Raw genomic sequence first — 25759 nt, forward strand, 5'->3', positions numbered from 1 at the left:
AGCCTCCCTGCTGATGAGCCTGCTGTGTCCTTTAGAGCAATGTATGGCTCATGGGTGTCAATTTAATGGCTCAGGATGCTGTATGAGACATCAGGTAGGTCCCACGTTAGAGTCATGGAAGTTAGAGTCATCAAAGGTGGCATAAGGTCACTCTTCGTGATTCCTCCACTGTGAACACTGACAAAGTCTATGTCTGCTCTGAGAATATAAAAACCATACTGCAATTCTATGAATTCCATGGTTTCACAAGTAACCAGGGTGGGAAAATTCAGTGGTGTTTTCAGGAGGTTACTATGCAAGTGCTTTACCTGCATGTTTTATCTCATTTAGGACCCACCACAATCTTACGAGGTAGGTATTATTATGATTTTTACCCCCAAAATGTACAGCTGGGGAAGTCAAGGTTAAAGATGAACAATCAGCCTTAAGTCCCCACTTGTGGAATGCCAGGATTCAAATCCATGGAGTCTGGCTCCAAAGCCTTTTAACCACTACACAAAACCACCTGTGTGTTTTCAAGACTTGTTAAAGCTTGAATAAAACAGGGAATAAAAAGTATAAATCAAATAACACCAATCTATTATTTGGCATACCGTATACTAGAAACAATTTTAAGTTCCGAATATAGTTTATAAAAGGCACAGTTTTAGTGGGGTTTTAGCACTACATCTACAAGAATATTTAGAAAGATCAAATTCAACAAAGCACTGCAAGATCATCTCTGACCTTAAGGAGTCTAGCAGAAAGGAATGACCGTACCAAGATTACAGGATAAAGTAGAAAAAAATCACTGTAAAGGTGCTATGGGGAAGCATCTAAAGCAGACTGGGGGTGAGAAAAGTCTTCCTGCAGCTCCTGACCTTAAGCTGAGTTTTATAAACAAGTAGGCATTAGCGGGATAGAGAAGGAGCAAGGCAGCTCCTAACAGAGAGAACAGTATGTGCTACTGCATGGAGACGTGAGGCAGCACAGCACAATGGGGAACCCTGGAAAAAGGAAAGCAGAGAGAAAGAAGGGTGATCGAAGAGGAGGTCAGCAGAGTTGCACACAGTCTCTCAAGGACGGGGCCATCCAGGTTTTCCTACTATGGCCAGTGCATCTGGACACAACTCAAACATGAGTCAAGTACATTTTTATGCCGATTTTCCTTCTGTCAGTAGTAATCCTTCTTAGTGCTCTAGTTTCAAGATGGAACATAAGTGGAATTACACTTGGACACCCCAAAATCACATAATTAATTACATTTAGCTTCAATTACAATTACTTATTGATCAAAACCATCTAGCATAACACCTGCTGGCTGTCACATAATTAGCTCAGCCTTACTGGCTTATTAGCTGACATTAGTTAACTAGGAAGGTAAAAACACTGCCAAATCAGTACGTAGCCACACCCTGGGTTAGGTCACACAGAATCTAAGGGTCACATTCTAAAACAATAACATATTTGGTTCTAGTGCTTCATTTTTTATCTTTTTGTGTCCAGCAATAACGTATTTTATTTTGTAATGTTTTTCAATTTTTTCAATTTTTTTTTTGAGAGAGAGAAACAGCATGAGCAGGGGAGGAACAGAGAGAGAGAGGGGAACACATAATCGAAAGCAGGCTCCAGGCTCTGAGCCGTCAGCACAGAGCCTGATGCGGGGCTTGAATCTATGAACCATGAGATCATTACCTGAGCTGAAGTTGGATGCTTAACCGACTGAGCCACCCAGGTGCCCGAACAATAACATATTTTAAAACGGCACTCAAAGACAAGAGAGACCAGGAGCATTTGGGTGGCCCAGTGGGTTAAGCGTCTGACTTTTGATTTCAGTTCAGGTCATGATCCAGGGTCATGGGATTAAGCCCTGAGTCAGGCTCCACACTCACATGGATTAAGATTCTCTCTCTCTCGTCCCTCTCCCCCCCTCCCGCTTGCTCTTAAAAAAAAAAAAAAAAAAAAAAAAGAGATCTGACCAGCTTTCTTATCTTGCAGCCAGTGTGTATCTAACTGAGTATGGCCCTTACCTCTTTCCAAATGTGCATGTTTGTAAGTAGTACAATAACTTTTGGATGAGGAGGAGGACAGGTACAAATGAAAAGTTTGGCAATAAAAATTAAAATGAGTTTCTGAGTTTATATTCCTATTACTTGAAATTCAATGAAAGAATGAATGACAGAAGGAAAAGTCTTCCAGAATAGTAAGACAAATAATTGCTATTTAGCAAAATTTGCATCTATTCATTCATCATCAAATATCCAGAGTGGCTACTGTGCGCCTAGCACTATGTTCATTTACCACAATAGCAAGGCAATGCCCATGACAGCAAGGAGTTCCCAGTGGAGTGGGGAGAAACAGACAAGCTAACAGCTAATTACAAAAATGAAACTGTAACTTTTAAGATGGGGCACATGTGGCATGTTTGGGAAGATATAAGAGAGGCAAAGCCCAACCTTAAGGTGGCTTTGCAAAGGAAGATGCCTCTAAGCTCAAATGTGGAGAACAAAAATTATATAGGCCTTTTGTAAAACCCAAATTGCCTAGAAAAATGAAAGGCCCTCCAAAACCTAAATGAAACAGCATCATGCAAATTGGTCCTTCTCAGGAAAAATGCTACTTTGAAAATTAATGAAACATGCCTGACATTCCAAGACATCCTTTAGTTTCCTGACACAAAGTCACAAATTCCTAAGAGGAGAAAAACCGATCACTGCTGTGTACATATCAGGCTTCCAGAGGTCAAAGATAATTAGTAGTCACATGAAACAAAAATTGACTTTCTACTGGAAGCCGGCAGGGTGAGGCAATCACATGGCATCTGTCCGTCTTTCTTCCTCGGCTGCCACGGAAAACCTAGAGGCACTGCCTGCCACATGGAGTGCACTCCGTGGCTCGTGAGACGAGGCTTCCACCACAGCCCATGGGCAAACCCCATACCACGGCCTGGAATGTGTCCAAAGTCATCTCTGGAACAGCAACACAATAGCAAGGATAAAGACACAATAGCAAGACATAAAAAGAAATGAGGCAAGGGGTCAGAGGTCAAGGAAAGCCGCCAAGAAGTTTAAAAACTGGTCAGGAAGCAGAGGGAGAGCCAGATGTGGAGGTGCTGTTCAGGACATGGCTGCATCACTGAGTACTGGTCACTCGGCATGAAGGGAGATGAGCTGGTTTAAAGGCGAAAGGCTGCACAACTGCTGACTTAAATTAGTCATATTTAACCAACCCTCCTCTGACAATTTCATTTAACAGACAAGGGAGATGGAATCTGGCTTATAATGTCAATAATCTCAAAGATCAACAGAACTCCATGGCATGTGTCACCACCATCTTCCTTTTCTTCTTAAAACTATGATGGTTTGATTTTGATATGAATTTGAATTTCTGTGGCAGTTAAGCACAGGGAAAAATGTAGAGGCTGGGTTTACCCAACACAGATTCACCACCATAGTGTAAGTCCTGATAGCACAGTCCCCTCAACAGATTTGCACCTGCTGAAATTTTCAAACAGAAAGCAGGAAGTGGTGACAATGTGGAAAGTTGTAGGACAACCTACTACAGTCAATAACTGAGAAACTGCCTTAAACTAGCAAGGGTCTCAGAATATAGAGATTATTCTTTTCAAACAGAATCAAGACAGCAGAATGACAGTGAAGGGTGTCTGTGTGGCTCAGTCGGTTAAGCATCCGACTTCAGGTCATGATCTTGCAGTTCATGAGTTCGAGCCCTGCATCAGGTAAGTTTAAGCCTCGCTTTAGGTTCCCATGCTGACAGTGCGGAGGCTGTGTGGGATTCTCTCTCTCTCTCTCCCTCTCCCTCTCTCTCTCTGCCTCCTCATGGGATTCTCCCTCTCTCCCTTTCTCTCTCTCAAAAAAGAAAAAAAATTAAAAAATAAAAAAGAGTGACAGTGAAAAATGACAAAACGGAGCCACTGGAAGGCACAGAGGAAAGTGTGTTACTAAATACCTGCAGAGAAGGGAAGGTAACATCTCCAGATTTGAGGACCTGCAAGAATACTTGGTCATAGTTGAGAGAAGATGAAAAGAATAATTAGAAATAAAATGAAGGAAGAGATTAGGGACAGAGAAAAGCTGGTGGGGAGAAGAACAGAGAAATGAAGAAGGTGAAGGATTTCGGAGGGTAGGGGCGGGGAGAGTAATGCAGAGATGAGTTTCTGAATATGCAGATGAAAAGCCTCTGTGGTAGAAAGTGTAGGATGCATACAAAGGAAACTTCCTCATTACAAAGTATTTTTTAATTGGTGAAATAAATCATGAGCTACTCTTAGCTATAATAATTTAAAGAAAAAAGCCAGAGTAAGATCTTCTGATTTTCTGATTTAACACGCATAGTAAAAGCGAGCTCTGAAGCAGGTAGGTATTCAACAACATAAAGAAAGGGAAAAGAAAGGAGTTGGGTCAGTAAACTCATTTATTACTATCCACTATTGGTATTCTTTGAAATGTTCAATGATCCTATCCATGCTCAATAAACACCACTTAAAAAGAGATTAATCACATGTGCTTAAGAAACACTGCAGAAGATTACCAGTTGAGACTAGAAGTTTCAACCTGTATCTTAAAATTTCTAAATAAACAAGTCTATTTGATTTGGGGCTCTACCCAACTGCTCTATCTTTCAAGGAATATTTTACATCCTACTCTAGTATAACATGAAAACAAAAGAACCTGGCAATGTTTTACTACAGAAAAAAATATATGTTCGAGCAATAAAAAAACTCACATCGTATGTAACTTCCTGAAATCTCTTTTAAAAACAGTCACATAAAGGGGTGCCTGGGTAGCTCAGTCAGTTAAACATTTGACTTTGGCTCAGGTCATGATCTCACAGTTCATGAGTTTGAGCTCCCCTACTTGCACTGTCTGCCTGTCTCTCACTCTCTCTCTCAAGAATAAACATTAAAAAAAAAATTAAAAACAGTGATATAAAGCTGTGAAGAGAAAGGGAGATTCACTTAAGTTTGTTCTTTAATTCACTTGCCATCTAAGCAACAGAGTATAAATAACTAAAGAGCCACAACTCCAATTTTTCATAGATGCACAATAGATAACTTAATCCTACTGGTGATCTGGATCCACAAGGTCTAAATGTCCTGGAGGAAAAATACAATAGGCACTCCTTTAAAAGACAGCTTCAGGCTTTTTTGATTAAATTATACTTGGGAAGGTAAAAACTGCTGTTATAACTGACCTACTAAATATTTATGACTTAGGTATGATATATAGAGGAGCACTTGAACTACTTCAAATGATTTATCCTTACTAAAAACTTTCAACTCCTTAATATAACTTAAGGATCAAAATTCTCTTCCTTCTAAACAAGCAACAGGTTGGCCCTAACTAACAGTCACTGAAATTTTTAAAGCTCAGATACTCTTATCCCATAACCTACAAAACAGAAGTTGTGTGTGCGTATGTGTGTGTGTGTGTGTGTGTGTGTGTGTGTGTGTGTGTGTGTGTGTTTAATGTAAAGGCAAAAAGCTATCTCTTGACATTTCCTTTTTGGGGCCACCTCAAAAAGCCCATAGCATAATGTTCTCAATAAAACGTATGTCTGAGATTTAGTCTGCTTGTCTTCTCCACAGATTCAATACAGTGTTTTACACATAATTAGATCTATTGCTTTGATTTTGAAAATGTCAGTATCCTGAAAAATTCCTACCCCCACCAATTCAAGCTTGGGAAGTTGAAAGAGCTGAATTTTCTGCCAGAGATGCGTTGCTAAAAAGACCCGTCCTTTCACTACACTGCCAGGTTATGCCTCCAACACCATTCATCTTACAACGCTGCTCCCTTTTTCAAAAACCTTCACTGATTCCCAGTGCCCACAGGATTAAGTCCAAATTCATCACGCTATTTAAGCCTGCACAATTCAGTCCTTCTCCCGCTTCCTAACCTTTTCTGCACAGACTCCCCAGCACGAACTCTTGATTCACTTTATCCAACAAGTTATGTTTATCCCCTCCGTAGCTCATGCAGTCACCCAGGCCAGGAACTGCCTTTCCTCTCCTGTGCTTTGTATGAATCCTACTGCCCGCGATCAGGTCCAGCAGAAACCTCTTCTTTGGGCTGCTGTGGATTCTCCCGTGAAAATCCTCTTCAGCATGCACTGTTCCCCCACCTCATCCTCTCCTCTAGACATCTCCTATAGCAATCTAGACATTCGCAGGGCATGGGCCAAGTCTGATGCTGCTTCTGGCTCCCGCACAGCCGCGCATGCTAGCAGATTTCAAAGGAGAACCAGCTGCTTACAAACACTTGTAGAATACACTGTTCACAAGTAACTGCAGGGTTTTTAAGCCAAGTAATTTTAAGCTATTCAAGCTCATATTGGGCTGGGACATGGAGCTATATCTGGGCCTCCTGTCTAAAAAAGAAAACAAAAACAAAAAACTAGTTTAAAGAAAATGTCACATTCTTTTTCTATAAACCATATTAATTCTCAAACTTAAACTTTACAAAGCTCTTGCCCGCTCACTCCCACTCCCCCAACCACACCTTACAACAACCATAACTAGAAAAAAAAAGTGACTTTTACTCCTAAAATATCACTTCCATCAGTCAAACATTCATAAAAACGCTCTCTAGTGTATGGCTGTTATTCTACCAGTTAAAGGCAAGGGCCCAAGAGCAGAGCAATAAGAACAAGGAAGTTCTCTCTTCCCAGAAGTCAGGAAACCACTCTCAGCTACCTCTTCCTGGCAGCAGGAAGTTGATGCAATGGCAGGAAATTAAAGATTTTCAGCTGTTTAAAGAATAGGCTTCCTCCAAGATTTTTTTTTTAATTACTCAAATGGGCCATAAGGGTTAAGAGAGAAGTGAATGATATTTTAAAAAATGTTTAATGTTTATTTTTATTTTTGAGAGACAGAGAGAGAGCATGAGCAGGAGAGCGGCAGAGAGGGAGAGAGACCCAGAATATGAAGCAGGCTCCAGGCTCAGAACCCAATGCGGGGCTGGAAATCACGAGCCGTGAAATCACGACCCGAGCCAAAGTCAGACGCTCAACCAACTGAACCACCCAGGTGCCCCAGAAGTGAATGATATTTAAAACAAACAAAACAAAAGGGTTCTGATGAATCCCAAAGAGAGTTTATTTAAAAAAAAAAAAAAACCATATCAGTTAGTGAGTTTATTAATCCTGGATATAGAGCTGGCAGCGAACACCCTCTGGCTATTTAAAAGTCGTTCTTTGTTCTGAAAATCAGCATCAACTACCAGCCTGGTGACATGTTGGTTCCTGATATGGTACAACACAAAGAGTAAGACGCTGTTTCACAGCCATATAGTTCACACCCAAAACGGGACAAATAGGTGCATGAAGGCTAGAGCAAAATAAACCCAGGATGAAGCAAGGACACCAGTGCTGTGCATGTAAGCAGGAAAAAATCTCACAGACTCAGAGAAGTCAGAGCAGCAATGAACCTCACATTCCATCCTGTCTCCTCCCTTCATTTTATAGCTAAGCCTCAAAGAAGTAAAACAGTTCGCCCAAGTCCAGAGTGTGTCCCTAAACCGGGGTCATCCACCTCAGGGGAAGGTGTCACCTTCCCTGAAGTTTAGTGAGTCATGCCTAGGTCAACAGAGGCCCTACTCACACCAGTGGAAGGCCATGGTTATGGCGCTCCCACAGAAGGGGGTGGGAGAGGAAATGTGAACAGGAAAAAGTCAGTCTTTCTAGACTTTTCAAAGAAAAAGAAGAGCCATTAAAAATCTCAGTCTTTTTTTTTTTTTTTTTTTTTTTAATTTTTTTTTTCAATGTTTATTTATTTTTGGGACAGAGAGAGACAGAGCATGAACGGGGGAGGGGCAGGGAGAGAGGGAGACACAGAATCGGAAACAGGCTCCAGGCTCTGAGCCATCAGCCCAGAGCCCGACGCGGGGCTCGAACTCACAGACCGCGAGATCCTGACCTGAGCTGAAGTCGGACGCTTAACCGACTGCGCCACCCAGGCGCCCCAAAAATCTCAGTCTTAAAATGACCAGACTAGAGTCACCTGGGTGGCTTAGTTGGTTAAGCGTCCGACTTCAGCTCAGGTTATGATCTCGTGGTTTGTGAGTCTGAGCCCTGTGCTGACAGCTCAGAGCCTGGAGCCTGCTTCAGATTCTGGGTCTCTGTCTCTCTCTGCACCTTCCCCGCTCACACTCTGTCTCTCTCTCTCAAAAATAAACATTAAAGGGGCGCCTGGGTGGCGCAGTCGGTTAAGCGTCCGACTTCAGCCAGGTCACGATCTCGCGGTCCGTGGGTTCGAGCCCCGCGTCGGGCTCTGGGCTGATGGCTCAGAGCCTGGAGCCTGTTTCCGATTCTGTGTCTCCCTCTCTCTCTGCCCCTCCCCCGTTCATGCTCTGTCTCTCTCTGTCCCAAAAATAAATCAACGTTGAAAAAATAAACATTAAAAAAAAAAAATTAATGACTAGACCATTTTTCTTACTTTTCAGTTCCATTTAGTAACCACTGCAGTTTACATTCAATAACTACTGTTAAAACGGGATTAAAAAACTAGAACAGCACATCCGGACCTGCTGGATTATCCCAACTACATATTTTCCCAAAGACTAAATGAAAACATTAGAAATACTATCAGAGCTGGACTAGGAAGCAAATCAAGTACGTTATAGTCGATTTAACTTCCTTGTCCCTCTCCACTCCACTCTCCACCTAGCAGCAAGTAGGTTCTTTTCAAAGTACAAATCTGATCATGTCACTACCCTGCTTAACACTCTCCAGTGGCTTCCTCCCATGACAACAAGACTGAAATGTATAAGGCCCAGAGTATGCTGGGCCCCACCTGCCCACTCAGGCTGCTCTCTTGCCATGACCCCCTTGACATTTGTGCTCCAGCTGCCCCTCATTTCCTCCAATGAGGCCAGCTCTGTCCCACCACCAGACTTGGGCACTACCATTCCCTGTGAGTGGAACAGTCTTCTAACCTCTCCCACCCCCATCCTGCCTTCATTTCCTTACCTCTGTTTTGCTTTAGTTCTCAGCACAAATATTTCTATCAAGTCAGGAAGCCTTTCCTGACCACTGTTATCAACCTTCACAGCACCAGGCAGCCCTCCTTCATAGCACTTACTGCCACTAAAATTTACAGTAAATTATGTGTGTAATCCTCTGATTAATGTCTGCTCCCTGCATTCAACCATAAGCTATGTGTCTCATGCTCACCATTGTATCTCCAGCACCCAACAGATAAATATTTATTGAATCTTTACGTAAAGAAAAAACAAAGAAATGATGGGCCTAAAGGGTGGACTTTTACGAAGACATAGCACATAGAGATTGAAGGACAGTTTAAGTCACTCCCTTCTTTTTAGCCCAAGCTTTTAAATATATGTACTTTCACAAAGAGAACAATGCGGAAAAAAATACTTTCACAAAGGGCTAAGAAAACTAAACCAAGGTTAATACACACATTAGTCTTTTAATTAAAAAAAAAAACAACTATTCATTTTCCAATCAACTTTTAAAGTCACTTCGTTCATATCAGTGACCTTTAACATACTTAAGAATAACGTTAACAATGGGCAGGTCACCAGTCCTCAAAATTACTACCACCACCACCACCAAAGTATCACATTTTTCCCTTACAGTTTTCTTTCCATATTCTTTGTGATAAGTGAGAAACCCTACACCAAGCCATCCAATAGAACTATGGGATATATATGTAATATAAAATATAATGCAATTCATAATTTTCTAGTAATCACGTTAAAAAAAGAAACAAGTGAAAATAATTTCAATAATATATTCTATTTATCCCAAAATATCCCATATATTATCATTTTTAAATGTAACCAATATTCTTAAAAGTTATTAATAAAACATTGTACATTCTTTTTTGTACTAAATCTTGGAAATCCACTTTGTATTTTCTACTTACAGAACATCTTAATTCAGATTAACCACATGTGGCTAGTTGCTACATATCGGAGACCACCAGCCTTATACTATTCATGCTTCTGATTAAAAAAAAAAAAAAAAAAAAAAAAACCCGTAGAAAAAGCTTTTAATGTTCTCTATATCAAATAAAGAACCAATGAGGCATGAAGAGCATATTCACTAGAAACAACTACAAAATAAAGGGAAGAGACCCATGTTACATGAATATTAATGTAATAATACCTTCTTAATTCATTCATGACTTTGAAAGCTTTCTTCATGTGCCAAGGATTCACTGTCACTGGGCAGTGTTTTTCAGTATTATCATCTTTTGAATCGAGAGGCTTCTGATGACCCTGCTTTGTGCATCTGTACATAAAAGAAAAAAAACAGAAAAGATCTTATTAAAAATAATTTAGTTCTGGCTTATTAGGCTATAAGAGATACAACAAATCTCTCAAATTCATTTAGAGGAAGTCTTGCAGTATATCCCAATGTAAGATCAAGACACAATTCAGAGCACTTTCTGATGGTCACTACGATTTCAACAAAAAAGTGGGTAATCACCTCCATGGTGTCAAAGCTCTATCACAAAGGAGCACAGAAAATTCAGTAAAAGTGGTTCAGCAGATACTTTGAAATAAAAATGCTGAGAAATGATCTCTGTTGGAAATTAACATGCTTTTAACAATCTGCTGTAGTCATACATTATTTACAAACCAAGACAGGAACAGGACCATATTTTACACAAACTTCAAAAACTTAGACTCTGATTTGAATTTTGCTCTCTACCTGCCACGTTATTTATTTACCCCATATATTTCAGACCTACTCTTGTAACAAGAGATTAATCCTGTTAGCTAAAGTTTATTGAGTATTTACTATTCAGCAGCCACTGTGCTAAGTTGTTTACTTGTATTATTTGCTTAATCTTCACAACAACTCTGTGAGCTCATTACTATTACCATCCCCATTTAACAGATGAAAAGATGAAGGCAAAAAACAATTTAGGTAACTAAATAGTAGAGCTGGGTAAGAGCAAAGTCGGTCTGACTCTTTGAGCCCATTCTTTTCACTAATGTTCAATATCATTTCCTACATTAAGCAACGATATTTAACTTCATATTTAAACATAATTTTTAAGAGCACAGGCTGTATTAGTATTGCTGTATAAACTACTCTTTTGAGACTTGGGAGCAAAAAAATTAACAAATAAAATCAGGGTACCATGGCAGGGAGTGGGGATTAACTACTAATGGACACAAGGGAACTTTCTGAGAAGATAGTTGCACAACTCTAGAAATGTACTAAAAAATCACTGAACTGTACAACTGTAATAGGTGAATTTTATGGCATGTAAATTATACCTCAATAAAGCTATTAAAGAAAAAAATCAGGATACCAAATTAAGCCTAAAGAAGTCATACTTGCATATATATCACACAAAGGACAACAGACAAACATCATTATTTATTGCCATATTTCTCTTCATACCTCTTCCTTTCCTGACCCATTCTGAAAGGATCATTTATTTTTAAAGTATTACCTCTAACGAATTCACTCAGCAAACATTTTTTGAGTGCCAACTATGTACCAAGCACCATTCTAGGCACTTGGAATACAGGTGAACAGTGAAAAAAAAAAAAGACTCCTACCCTCACAGAGCTTGGAGTCTAGCAGGGGTGATGGGGAGGAGACAATACGCAGAACAAATCAGTAAAACAGGCAGCACATCATAAAATAAGAGCTACGGATATAAGAACAAAGGCAGGGTAAAAAGAATTGAGAGGACAGAGTGATACAACTTGCACTAGTCAACAGGGTCATCAGGTCATCAATAGCCCAACTGAGAAGTGAGATCTGAACCAAGACTAGGAGGTGAGAGAAGGTCCAGAAGGAATGAAGAGCTAGAGCCAAGGCCTACATGTGCCTGGTGTGTTCCAGGAATGGTGAGGCCAGGGCTGGGGCTAGGGGGGGCAGAGGGGAGTGCAGATCATGTAGGACCTGTGGGACACTGTAAGGACTTTGGCTTTTACCCTGAGTGAATAGGGAGGCATCACAGAAAAATGACACCATCCAAGTTACGTTTTCAATAGGATCACTTTGGCTGCTGGGTGAGAATAGTCAATGTGGGCAAAGATAAAAGAGTGTAAACTATTTAGAAGAGTGATTCAGTAGGAGATGCCAGAGGCTCAGAGCACGGTAGTAGCAGTGGAGGTAGGAGCAGTGATGAGAAGTCGCTGGGTTCTGGGTATATTTTAAAGGTAGTGCCAACGAGATTTGTTGACGAAATGCACGTGGTGCATCAAAGAAAATCAGGATGACTCCCGATTTTTTGGTTTGAGCAACTGGAAGGACTGAGTTTCCATTGAGATGGGGAAGGCTGCAGGTGGAACCAGTTTGGGGGTAGGAAGATCAAGAGCTTAGCCTTCACACATGTTGGTTTTAAGATATCAGACATCCAAATGAAGATGTAAAATTGGCATATTAGAGTCTAGAGTTGGAGAGAAAACTTTAGCTGGGTAGAAACGTACACATAGAAGGTACACGAAGCAATGGAACTCAAGCACTCAAACATTAATGTAACCTCTACCATTAACCACAGATGCTATCTTTGCTCAGTCCTCCATTCAACACTAATTGAGGCATCTGATACTTCAAGGGTTTGCATACCAGAAGTGGAGATAAGTCATGTGTCCCTATCACTTGAGAGTTTTTAAAGGGGGGGCCTTACAAGCAAATGAGTACAAGACCCTGCCTCCTGGAGGTGAGCCCACAGCTGGAATGGGAGAATAGGATAGTACATCCTCGTGTGTGTGTGTGTGTGTGTGTGTGTGTGTGTGTGTGTAGAGGGATGAGTTACGCTTGGCCTGAGAAAAAGAGCTAGTAAGTCTAAGAGACAAAGATGATAGAACATTCAGATCTGGTGGAGGGCACTGGGAAACATTTTATAGTTTAAGACATATTCTCATGCTATTCCCCACCACCCTTTCATAAAGAAAACAGTAGGAAGAAAGGGAAATTATATAGATATATTCAACCTATGCAAACTTCCTGACCACATAACACTGAACGTCCACATGTATAGCAACTTAAGAAGTTTTACATTAGCTTCTGGTTTAATAACTTAAGAGTTTATAACAAAAGGGAAATATAATATTGAGGACTGACAAAACTATCACAGAAGGGCTTTTCAATGCTCAGAATGGAAGTGAAAGCAACTCAGTCCTAGAAAGAATACCATTATTTAAGAGCCAAGAGTGTTTATATTTGCTTAAGAAATTATGAATTAAAACTGCCTGCATTAGAGAATTAACTTTAAGACAGCTACCATACATGGGGCGCCTGGGTGGCTCAGTTGGTTGAGCCTCTGACTTTGGCTCAGGTCATGATCTTGCAGTTCATGGGTTCAAGCCCCTGCTCAGAGCCTGCTTCGGATTCTGTGTCTTACTCTCTCTCTGCCCCTCCCCTGCTCACATTCTGTGTCTCTCAAAAATAAACATTAAAAAAAAATTTCTTTTAAAACTACCATACAGCAATCAATATCTATATAGGTGCATTCTTAAAGCTATGTTCAGCTCCTGCTTTCTCTGATGTACTCCAGAAACTCTACAAAGAAAAGACTTTATTCAAAGGCTTAAAGGAATAAGTAAGAAATAACACTGACTTTTTTTTTAAGTGTTTTCTGTACTGAGAGCTACTTACAAATACAGCACCCTGCTGCACAGGGCTACATTTTCAACACTGAAGTCCTTTCCATAATTTTCCATTTCCTATATGGTTTTGTGTTAGATAGTCTCTCACTCAGAAGCAGAAGTGAGTAACAAAATGTTACATCATGCCTAAAACTACAGATGTGGAAATGAACATACACTAGGAAGCAGCTAAGTGGGAGGTGAAGGTTGACCCTTTCAGGTATACCAGTAAGTGCAGTTAAACCTTCTCCCTGCTTCCCTCTGAAGCAGGGAGGTAGCCTTTTCCAGAGAAGCTCCTCATTCTGAGAACTGTCTTCTTTTAATTATCTAGAAGAGATACTTTTTCAAAGTTCTTTCATTTTAAGTCTTTCCCCAATTCTAACTCGCAACCAGTCTTAAAACTGTCCAATAGCTTACTGCTATCAAAACATACTCAACATAGTTGAGGTTTCCAAGGGTCTGGATCCCAATACACAGCTATGTTTTATAAGAATCTTTGAGTCTTCCTTCAATGACTGACTCTTGTGTAAATTTCCAGCTGTGGGTAAGGTTGGCTTCTCAGACCAGGTAACTAGGTAACTCTAACTCTGCCCCAAAACACACTAGTGACAGAAATGAATTCTCAGAGAAGAAGAAAATAAAGTCTCTCACAGGGCTGTCTCCCTCAAAGAGTCAATATCCATAAGCAAAGGTTTAAACCTACTGCAAGAATTCTGCGGCCATCTTAGAAATGAGGCATAGTTTCTTTAGATATACATTACTTGTTCTGGCAGAGTGATTCCTAACGGCAGGGGTCAGAAGGATGAGAAGCAAGGAGTACCTGGGTGGCTCAGTCGGTTAAGTGTCCAACTCCTGATTTTGGCTCAGGTCATGATCTCATGGTTCGTGAGATGGGGCCCCATGTTGAGCTCAGTGCTGTCAGCTTGGGGATTCTCTCTCTCCCACTGTCTCTGCCTGTTCCTCACTCATGCTCTCTCTCTCTCTCTCTCTCTCTCTCTCAAAATAAATAAACTTCAGAAAAAATTTTAGGAGCATCTGGGTGGCTCAGTTGGTTAAGCATCCAACTTGGGCTCAGGTTATGATCTCACGGTTCGTGAGTTTGAGCCCCGTGTCAGGCTCTGTACTAACAGCTCAGAGCCTGGAGCCTGCTTCGGATTCTGTGTGTCCCTCTCTCTCTGCCCCTTCCCTGCGTGTGTGTGCTCTCTCTTACTCTCTCTGTCAAAAATAAATTTAAAAAAATTTTTTTAATTATTGATTTTTAAAAATCAATGAGCCAAACAATTTTTCAAACTGCACTCAACCATCCTTTTTCCCATGAAGACTTGGGCAAGCCCTTTTTATAGGACTAGGTATATCTGAATGATAGCATCTCCAGGAGCAGGGGTGAAAGGCAGCTATGTATAATTTCAAAACAAAACAAAACAAAAAAAGTGATGTAATATGTCCCACCACCCACTTCCCTCCCACCCCGGGACAATCATCTCAGATTGAGAACAAACACTTTAGAACATATGAGTTGTTCATGTTTTTAGGGTTTTCTGGTAGAAACAATGCTGTAACTCATGTGAATGATGCAGCTGCAAAATTTAACAGGGGACCAGACATTTTCACATGCGGGACACAAATACTTAGCCCCTGGGTGGCCACCATCTCAGCTCTCCCCTCTGCCTGTTCACCTCAAAGGCTGTAAGACTCCCTTGCTCACAATGAGTCACCCACCATTACTCACAAACTTCTGCCAAGTTCACATCAGCAGCTGTTGTTTTCAGTCACCATCCATGCTCTATGGCTCTGAAGTTTCTCCATTACTTTATAATATCTCTTCTATTTTCTGTGCTGTCTTCCCTAACTAAACTTCCACTCAGAAGCTGATTATACTAACAACACTCCAGTTTGCAAGTCCAAGATATCAGAAGGCCGATATTTTAACTAGTATGTTATGTCACTCTACAGTTTCCCAACAAAATAGTCTCACATCCTTCATCTCACCCAAATAACCACCGTAGTATTTAGAGGTTGTAAAAATAGAGGGCTTTCTCCACTGGAAACAGGATTTGGTTTGTGGAAGAGTTGTGGCTTCAGTTTTTGCAATTAGCTAAAGACAAACAGACATGCTCTGCAGATTCTCTTCAATTGTTTGGAATTCAAACTTTCATTAGGTATAGAGCCAGCAGACTAACTATCATCTACAGACATATGGTCCTATTACCAAATAAATATAGCTTTAAAAAAGTTAGTGTCTATATCTATTTACATGTAAGAATTTGGATTGTACCTTCAGTATGAAGACCTATAGAACTGAATATAAAGCATCTTGTGAGACAAAACAAAATCCCTGCTCTCTAGTCACAGAACACCTTACAAGACATCATAATGATGCCACTGAAATCTTGCCATTTGTGATGACATGGATGAACCTAAAGAGTATTGTGCTAATTGAAAAAAGTCAGACAAAGACAAATGCCACATGATTTCACTTATATGTGCAATCTAAACAAACAAACAACAAAAAAAGGGAAAAAGACTCATAAATATAGAGAGTACAATCTGGTGGTTGCTAGCGAGGAGAAGGTTTGGGGAGTGGGAGAAACAGGTGAAGGGGATTAAGAGGTACCAACTTCCAGTTATAAAATAAGGCACAAGGATGAAAAGTACAGCATAGGAAATATAGTCAATAATATTGTAATAACTTTGCATGGTGACAGAATAAAAGGTAATGCCACTGAATACATCAGTATAGCACATATATTGCCAAAAATTATGTTTCAGATTTCTCTGAGCTGGAAAAGCTGGAAATGCCCAATTTTCCTAAAATGGATTAGCAATTAAGGGAGAGCACTGAACCTACTGGAGGACAGAGGGAGATCTCACACACACCCCGGACCCACTACTCTCCCCCTGGGATTTAGTCATGTGGCTTTATGTTAAGTGTGCGGAGAAGCACTGGCAGGAGGACGTGGTTGGGATGTCTGAAGTGGAGAGGTTGATGGAAGTTGGAATATAATTGCTCTCTGATAGTAGAACAATAGAGCTGTAAAAAGCTCTGCTTCAGTTCAACTCAGCTTGCTCTCCCTCTTTCCCTCCCACCTACATGACAAACAGAGCACAATCAGGCACTTTTTGTCCCTGGCAGTGACTATTACCAGGAAAGGGACCAGGGTAAAAAGCATGTCTTATGCAAGATCAATCTTATTTTAAAGAATTTGTTATAAACAAACAGTTAACAAAGCGCTGTCAGAGTGGGATATTTGTGATGTGCTAAAATAGGGAGAAAGAGGTTGATGATCCATTTCAAACACTTCCGTGTCTTTTATCAACTCTTTTTTCTGGCCTTTCTTTTGCCACTTTCCCTAGTATTACCAGCACTTGGCTAGTAAGAGAGGGCAGCAATCTGATTTCACAATTCAGCTGACTAGGCTACATTTTCTAACACTCGGATGAAAACACACTAGAAGAGGACCAGAATCAGCCTGAAGACCTGAATGGTATTCCTAACGATGCCAAATACTAACCAAGTGACCCTGGGTGTAGTCACTTGGCCTCTCTGGCCTTTAGACTGTTTACTTATAAAATAAGGTGTTGTTATTCCACAAATATGTCTAATACGAAATGTAACAGGAAAGTCAAAGATAATAACACCTCACCTACTTGCCTCAGGGAGCTGTACAAGCATTAAATACTGTATGAATGTAAACACAGAGTTAAGAAGAAAAATGTTGAGGTTAGGAGCTGAACTGAATATAGAGATATATTTTAATGGATTTGACTGGCCTTCCTCCTTTTTAATTGTGACATTCAATTAAAAATTATTAGCAATACTCCACGCAACCACCAGTGTTAATACATCAAGTAGATAAGCACTGCCTAGATGCTGACTGCATACCCTAACATAAGCAGAATGGGGGAGATGAAGGAGGCTGAACGCAAGAAACTTCTCCAGTTACCATCTAACTGGGGAGGCACATCTGAAACCACCAGGGAATGGCACAAGTCAGCACACAGGTGCAAAATAATGGGCTACCGACACTATAGGAATGCAAAGAGCAGCTGGAATGAATTAGAGTAAATAGGGAAGACTTTGTGAAGGAAGAGAGGGTTCCAAGTGGGCTTTGGAAGAATTCCAAGTTGTTTTAACTGGGGACAGGCTGGGAAAAGGCTGGGGATTCCTCACTCGTGATAAGGCAGAGTTTACTCTAGGAGGTCAAAGCACATAATACTTTTGAACATACTATAAGATTAGGACAAAATGATCGAGGACTCTGACCATCTATCTGGTTGAGATAACTGGTTTGGTAAGTCACTTGATGTGACTCTAAGATGTTGGGGTCAAAATAGTAAGTGGATTGAAAGGTGAGGAAACAACACATAGAGTTCAACAGGAGAAAAGGTAAAAGAAAAATGCAGGTATCAAGGGATGAAATCTGTTCAGGATAGAAGGAGTCAGAATGGACACTTGAAACCATGAGTATACAGTTTCCGGAAGTTGATAAGTGTGGAGGATGATGAGAGACAGAGAGACAGAGAGAGAGAGAGAGAGAGAGAGAAATCAAAGACCATGCCAAGGCTTTGGGTATCTGGGACCAAAAGGATGATTATTCCATTGATTATGTGCAGATGTTATAAAGGGAAATCAGTTTGAGAACAAAGGTTACAAACTCAGTTTTAGACATGTTGAATCTGATGTGTAAGCTAAGAGCAGAGAAGTTCTATAAGAAGTTGAAAATTCAAGACTGAGGCACAGATCTAGAGCCTAGGCTTAAGACACAGATGGAGCCACAACTTAGTGATCAATAGTTATTAAAAAGAACTGGCCAAAACCTGCATCTGTGAGGAGCAGCCACTGCCAATGAACCGTAACAGAAGAAAAGCCATCTAAGACAGAAAACAGTGATCAGTGAGAGAGTCCCAACTTCTCCTCCTACTTGATAATCTTCGAAAAGGAATTTACCGTCTGAAAAAAGATAAGAACCTACACCAACATAATCTCATGTTCACAAGATTAAATGAGATAAAGTAATAAAGTAAATCACATTTAGCAACCTAAAACCTACAGGAGGGAACCAAGAAAAAGCAGTGTCATAGAAAGCAAGGGCTTATTTTCAAGGCAGGATCAGTGAAAAGAACTGGTCAAAAAAATACTTCAGCAAATGCCAACCGTCTGAAATGTAAAACAGTAAAGCACATAACACACAAAGTATACTGACCCTAACACTACGGTAATTGTATTAAATATTTGTTTGCTATCAGTTTCAACCACAATGAAAAAGACTTTGTTTTCTGAGATATTCCCAAAGTCTGGTCATAGTAAGCACCCAATAAATATGAATGAAAAACCTTATCTCCCTTATTATAAATAGCAAACAATATTTAGAATTTGGAAGAATTCTATAGGAGAGCATCTGAAAAGCAATTTTCATTCTCTGTATCACCTGAAAAGAACCTTCTTCCCGGTCTTAAGGAAGAAGTTCAACTGTTTTCATAAACACTTCTAGTGCAGTTCCATTACAGCCACAGATGAGTAAACTTGCAGTCACCTTCAAGAAAGCAGGCTTACTGATATTTATTGAATGCCTACTGTGTGTATTATAGAAACAAGAGGTTTGGGGCTATTTAGTGGGAGAGGGAGGAGTGATTTCCCAGCATCAGAAAAATTTAAGACTACTGCATCAATGTTACCTATTTTGAGAATCCACTTCTCAAGTTCCCAAATACACCTCAGAATTTTCCTTACATAACACTTCTTTCAACACACAGTGACCCATGTCTTCTTTCAACATTAACTTGTCAGCCATTATTACTCCTACATATTTTAAACATCTTTGTCTGGGGGCGCCTGGGTGGCGCAGTCGGTTAAGCGTTCGACTTCAGCCAGGTCACGATCTCGCGGTCCGTGAGTTCGAGCCCCGCGTCAGGCTATGGGCTGATGGCTCAGAGCCTGGAGCCTGTTTCCGATTCTGTGTCTCCCTCTCTCTCTGCCCCTCCCCCGTTCATGCTTCGTCTCTCTCTGTCCCAAAAATAAATAAACGTTGAAAAAAAAAAAAAATTTAAACATCTTTGTCTGTCACTGAGGAGATTCACCTATCATCTGACAGATGCCCAATTTACATTCATGTCTACTTAAACAAAACCAAGAATACATTCCAGTGTGCTATAAGACAAACCATTGAATACTGGGGTAACCTGCGTCAAGGTTCCAAATTCACAGTAACTCAATCTTAAAATTAGAAAGAACATTAAAGGTCATCTGGTCCAGTGGATCACAAAAGCAGGCTCCAGTAAACTTTTTATTGATCTGTGACAAAATAAGGAAAATACAGTAAGTTTTCATAAAACTAAATTAATTCCATTTAAAGACTATCCTTTTAAGTCTGAGATTATGTCCTTCTTTGTATTTGGAAAGGGACACTAAACTGTCCTTTCTTTTACAAAAAAATGGTGATAGCTGATAATTATTATTTCATCAATTTTTTTTTCTACTAAGCAAAAAAATAAGTTAGCAGTTCTGTGATGGACCTCAGTTTATTTATTTATTTATTTTTTTTAACTTTAAAGGTCAGTGAAATCCAAAATTCTGAAAACCTCTGCTCTGATTCAACCAATCTTCTGCTGCCTAAATCCCTATGAACACGGTCAAGAAGATGTCTGTCTGCCTACGCTTGAACAACTCTGATGCCAAGAGTCTCCAATGATGTGGAATCGCTGATCCAAGATATGGTTGTATGTGAGACATGTTTGCTGAGCTCTGTGAAGGAAAAGCAAAGATGTAAGGTTTGTAAAGAGAAAGCCAAAATGTAAAAGCAGAGCCATTAAGAAAACAAGGACCAAAACACTGTTCAGTGAGAGGTGGTCAAAGGGATGCATGCCACCCTATACCTCAACCTTCCCTCAATTTCATAATTATGAAAATCTTTCACAAAAATAACTATAAAAGCTAGAATATGCAAAACATTCCTGAGGTCAGGGCTGCACGTCTCAGTTTACCACCCAAAATTCCTATACTAACCTACATCTAATTTTTAGTTACACACCTTCAGATTCAATCAGAGGCAAATGTCCCATCATCTTAATATCACCCAGACTCCTAAACGCAAGAGAATCTAAACGTCACATATAAGATCCAAAAAACAACAGGCAGAGAGATATGAAGCCCAGTGACAATATGAGAATCAAAAAGGATGAGGAGAACTTGGAGGCAAAGAGTGAAAGAGTGGAAAGAGTAGAAGAGATCAAAACCTAATTTCAACGAGCCCATCCCATCCTAAAGGAACTAGAGAACCTGGGCAGTCATCCTACCCCTCCAAGACAATGTGCTAACAGGCTGAAGGGCAGCAAGGTGGGATCTGAAAACAGTGTAAAACTGGCTATCACAAGAGAAGGACGAGCATAAGCTCCTCCACAGTGGCAGGCAGAGACAGGCATTCAAATATTCGCAGAATTAATGAGTTAATAAACAGACACTCACCCAAAGAGGATCTGAGCTCCTGCTTCCAACCACATCACCCAAGGCATTTTAAGTCCACATCAAACATCTTTCCTTGCCTTAAAGCTCAGGTTAAAAATCTAACCTTACAAGAAGCTGAGCCCTCCCAATAACTTTGACTGCCTCCATCTACCCAACTCAAGCCCAGTGAGGCCCAATAAAGCTCCTTCCCAAAGACACTGTCTGCAATCCTCAAATACAGCACCTATGATTTAGTGTGGAAGGAAAAAGTAAGCTAATGGGAGTGAAGGCAAATAGGCCAAGGGGCAGGAAGGGAACCTATTTCTGATTCTAACAAATTCTGGAATGAGGGTTAATTTTAGATGGGCCAAATGAAAATAAACACCATTTGTATTTAGTATTAAATGAATATCAACAATCAAGAAGTCTCACCAACTTTAGCCACCCCTCATTAAAAGAAGTTTTAACAAATCTTTCATCCCTGCTGACATTCCTTGTTTTCCATTACATCTCAGCCTGTCATTGTTCCAGCATTATTGATGGAGTCTCAATACCAGAGAATTGTGCTGGATACCAAAATTATGATTAATTGATCTGTCCTAGATTCAGTTTATCACTATTTCCATGCACACGTCCATTTCATTTTCAATTATTTCTATTTAAATCATTTTCTACATCTCTAGTCCCTCCCTCCAGAGGCTGCTTTTTGTCCACACCCTTTTTCCACCTGCATTCTAAGAGCCCCTTGTTCTTTCCTGTAGTTCCCTCTGCTCCAAAAGTAAAAGGGGACTGCAGGAAACTGATATAAAGGGAACAGACTTAGTATAGATAACATGCCTACATGATATATTCCATATACTACGTGCTATCTGCATACAAGAACCATTTCCTGCCTTAATTGTCTCTAAGCCTGGACAGAACCCATGTGCTGGTGCTATATTCATGCTGCTGATGCTAACAAACCACCATCATATTTCCTAGGGTTTAGGAGCCTTCCCAAACCTGCTAAAGAACATGACCCAATCACAAAGCCCTCAAAGCGAAGTGATCACGAAGCCACTGAGCCCTTGCTTCTACTGGCCAGGAAGGGTCAATTCATCAGTTTTATCATCTACTCCTTAGATCCCCATGACCTGTTCCACTCAAGCTAAAAATTCTGTAAGGCACTTTTAGAAATTACAGTTCCAGGATCTTATAGTTCCAGCTCTCCTTAAAAGGGCTGGACATCAAAAAATTATTCAGTCCAGGCCAAATACCCATATTTTGGCTGGAATTCTGCCAAATAACCACAAGAGGCTGGTGCGGTACAACTGCCATGGAGTGAAGCTGGCCAAATCTAAGTGAAAAACGATAAGGCTCCATGAATAAGCTCTCGTGAAAAGGTACACTGATCTCAGAATGAGGTTTGCTTGAGGTTTGAAAAGTCAGATTCAAGGGGCTCTTGTTCCCTGATAAAGGTTAAACTAAGGAAGGCAAATCAAAATGGAAATTTTCAAAACTCCTGGGGATTTATAGTCCACTTTTACCAAATACTTTCAAAAAATATATACTGTACTGAATAATGCAATTCTTCAGTATCTTCCACGTAATTGTTCAACTGTTATTATTTCTGGAAAGTAGTTTCGCTGCAGGTATCTTGAATGTATTTGGGTACCAAGGAAGAAGACACCTGTGCCTGGCAGGTAGCTACACTACTAATTTGCCTAGGGTACCAAGGAAACAGAAGATGCTCTGGTTTCTGGATACAATTTTCTGCAGTGCCAGGTAAAAGAGGTCACATGCCCTGAACAGCCGTGGCTCATTTAGAGTGATGTAAAAGCTCTTCAGATATTAATTTTGCTAGAAATTCGAAGAAGCAAGCAATCTAAGGTCAATTCATTTAGACACCGGTGTCTGGTACTTTCCAGTTCCCTTTTTTTCAACGGACTCCCGTGCAGCATATCTCCATCCCTTAGAAAGGGGTTGGCAAGCTAGGCACCAGCAGCCCAAGCGTTCCAGGGAGGCGCACACAGGACGGGCAGAGTCCCCAAGCCCAGCCCAGCCGGAATCTTCTATTCGCCTGGGATGGGGAAGCCCCTTCCCTAGATACTATCCAGGGTTCTAAGTCACTGCCTGGCCAGGCTGAGTTTCCGCCCGCGTCCGCCTCAGGACTGCGGGAACCGCACCTCGTCACGCCCCGCAGCTCCCACCTCCCGCCGCCCCCAGCGTCCGCTCCCCGGCGGCTCCGGGCGTCTTCCGCCGGCGGGCACCGGGCGGCCGTGCCCGAGCAGCGCCCGTGGCCGGCGACACGCGCCGCAGCGGCGCGCTTATCCGCAGCCGCACAGCCCGCCCGCCTGCCCGCCCGCTCACTCACGCGGGAGGCAGCGGCGGCGTCTCCATTGTGGCTCCTCTCGGGCTTCAGAACGCAGGCACCGACCGCCGCCGCCAGCACCATTCCAGCCGCGGACGCCGGCACTGCCCGCCCGCCGAGCCGCGTTCCATCCGCCCCGGAGGGGGCGCCGCGCTCGCCTCACCGCGCGCCACCACCTGCGGCGGCGGCCCCCGCGGCCATGGCCCGCTCGGCCGGGCGCGCTCCGTCTGCCTGCGCGGCTCCCGCGCTCTCCGGAGTGCGGGGCGGTGGCGGCGGCGGCGGCGGGACGGGCGGGCGCGCGGGCTCGGCCACTTCCGGGTTTGGCCCCGGCCGCGCCGACGCCGTGACGGGACGGCGATGCGGCCTCCCGCGGCGGCCGAGGACCCCTCCCTCGGCGCCTCCCCTTCCTCTTGCTGCTGCTGCTGCTTCTGCTGCTGCTGAGGGTGCTGGCGCTGCGGAGGGTGCTGCTCCTGCTGTTGCTGTTTGAGGGTGCTGCTGCTGCTGCTGCCGCCGCCGCTACTGCTGTTGTTGGTGGAGGCGGGCGGGCGCCAGCCAGGAGCGGGCGGGCGTGCCCAGACGCGGGCTCGCGGGGCGGGACGGGGGCGGCGGCCGCCCGCAGCTGGGGTTTGGGTCACCCGGGCGGGAGAGCTAGAAAATGGGGCGGGGGGCGGGTTGTCTGTGCGGAAAAAGGGCACCCGAAAGCACGGCATATTAGCGCTCGCTATTGACTTACTGCTCTGCTTTGCAAGCGTGTTCACATCCTTCTCTTTTGATTTGAGCCTATGCCTGGGGAGAGGGAAAGGGTAGGCATAACCAACCACTTCCTTTACAAATGGTGAAACTGAGGCAGGAAGAAATGAATTTGCCCGTCCAGTGTTCCAAGCAGGGACCTGGGCCTCCCCTCTCAGTGTATGATCCCTTCGTTGGAGAAGTGAAATGAGCACCTACTAGACAAGGTGTTGGTACGGAATGAGATGAGAGGGCAAAGCCAGGTCTGTGGGCTCGTGGAGCTGTCAATCTAGACGGGCGGAGAAACAAACGAACGATGCCTGCTATGAAGAAAATCAGAGTGAGGAGCTGGGATGCTATTTTAGGAGTAGCCAGAGAAGGCCCCGCAAATGATGTCATTTAAACAGAGATGGAATAAAATGAATCTTGAGGAAAGAAAGAGCGCTCAGGGCAAGGGAAGAGTCATGCAAAGACTCCTATGCAAAATCTTGCCTGGCTTGCTGAGGAACAGGAAGGAGAACAATGTAGCAGGTGGTTGTCTAGGTGTGTCCAGTAGCATCTGGGAATTTGTTAGAAATACGAATTCTGGAGGCCCACTTCAGATCTACTGAACCAGAAACTCGGGTGGAGCCTAGCCGCCTGTGCTATCACAAGCCTTCCAGAAGATGCTGATGCGTGCTAAGGTTTGAGAACCTCTGGTGTAGCTGAAGCAGAGTGAGGACAGGAAACGGAGATGTTGTATGGGGTGGACTGGCATATCACAGAGGCCTTGTAGGCCATCATAAAAGATTTGACTCTTACCGAAAAGCAACTGGAAAGTTGTGAGCAGCTTGATCTCATAATTAAAAGGACACCTTTGCTGGTATTTGTTTTAAAATACTCCACCAAAAAAAAAAAAAAAAAAAAGGTAAAAAATAGGGGGAAAAAAAAGATAAGGAAGGGGACACCTGGGTGGCTCAGTCAGTTAAGCCTTTCACTTTTGATTTTGGCTCAGGTCATGATCTCACAGTTTGTGAGTTCGAGCCCCGCATTGGTCTCTGTGCTGACAGCATGGGACCTGTTTGGGATTCTTTCTCCCTGTCTCTCTCTCCCTCTCTCTCTCTCTCTGCCCCTCTCCTGCTCACTTGCTCTCTCTCTCAAAATAAATAAACACTTAAAAAAGCTTTAGAAAAATATGAGCAAAATGTTAATTTTTGATGCTAAGTGATGGGTACATGGGGGTAGTCATCATTTATGTGTATTTATGTGTATGCTTGTAAACGTCCATAATAAAAAGTTGTTTTGTTTTGTTTTTTCCGAATGATGACTGATTGCTTTGTGAGCAGTATATATAGGGAAACAAGAAAGCAAGCACGGAGATTAGCCTAACTGGAATAAAAAAATAAGGATGACCTGGACTAAAGTCAGTGTGATGGAGAGAAGTGGTCATATTCCAATCCTATTTAGAAGATAAAGCACACAGGAATTACTGATAGGTTAGATATGAGTATAAGAGAAAGAACAGAGTCAAAAATGATGCCCAGTGTTTTAGTCTGGGTTCTTGGGAGAATGGAGCTGACATTTACTGAGAATGGGGAAATAGAAAGAAACAGATTTGGTCAGGGGGAGGGGAGTATTTTTAAACTCTGATTTAGACACAGTTAAGTTTGAGGTGTCTAT

The 25759-nt window shown here is 42.0% G+C and overlaps 1 protein-coding gene across 3 annotated transcripts in view; it reads right to left on the minus strand.

Annotated features, from left to right (window-relative positions):
- The window catches only part of KLHL2 (kelch like family member 2), a 119392-nt gene extending 95715 nt beyond the window's left edge, over window positions 1-23677 (minus strand). Inside the window, exons 1-2 of one of the 3 annotated variants that reach the window (XM_045463800.1) lie at window positions 23375-23677; window positions 10129-10254 (exon numbers count right to left, since the gene is read on the minus strand). In XM_045463800.1, coding sequence (XP_045319756.1) covers window positions 10129-10254; window positions 23375-23400 — 152 coding nt within the window. In that variant the 5' untranslated portion in view covers window positions 23401-23677. The remainder of the gene's footprint in view (window positions 1-10128; window positions 10255-23374) is intronic. The other 2 variants (XM_045463785.1, XM_045463793.1) reach the window with 2 other exon arrangements.
- Between the last annotated feature and the right edge of the window lie 2082 nt (window positions 23678-25759).

This window comes from Leopardus geoffroyi, chromosome B1 (assembly GCF_018350155.1).
Source record: "Leopardus geoffroyi isolate Oge1 chromosome B1, O.geoffroyi_Oge1_pat1.0, whole genome shotgun sequence".
NCBI lineage: Eukaryota > Metazoa > Chordata > Mammalia > Carnivora > Felidae > Leopardus > Leopardus geoffroyi.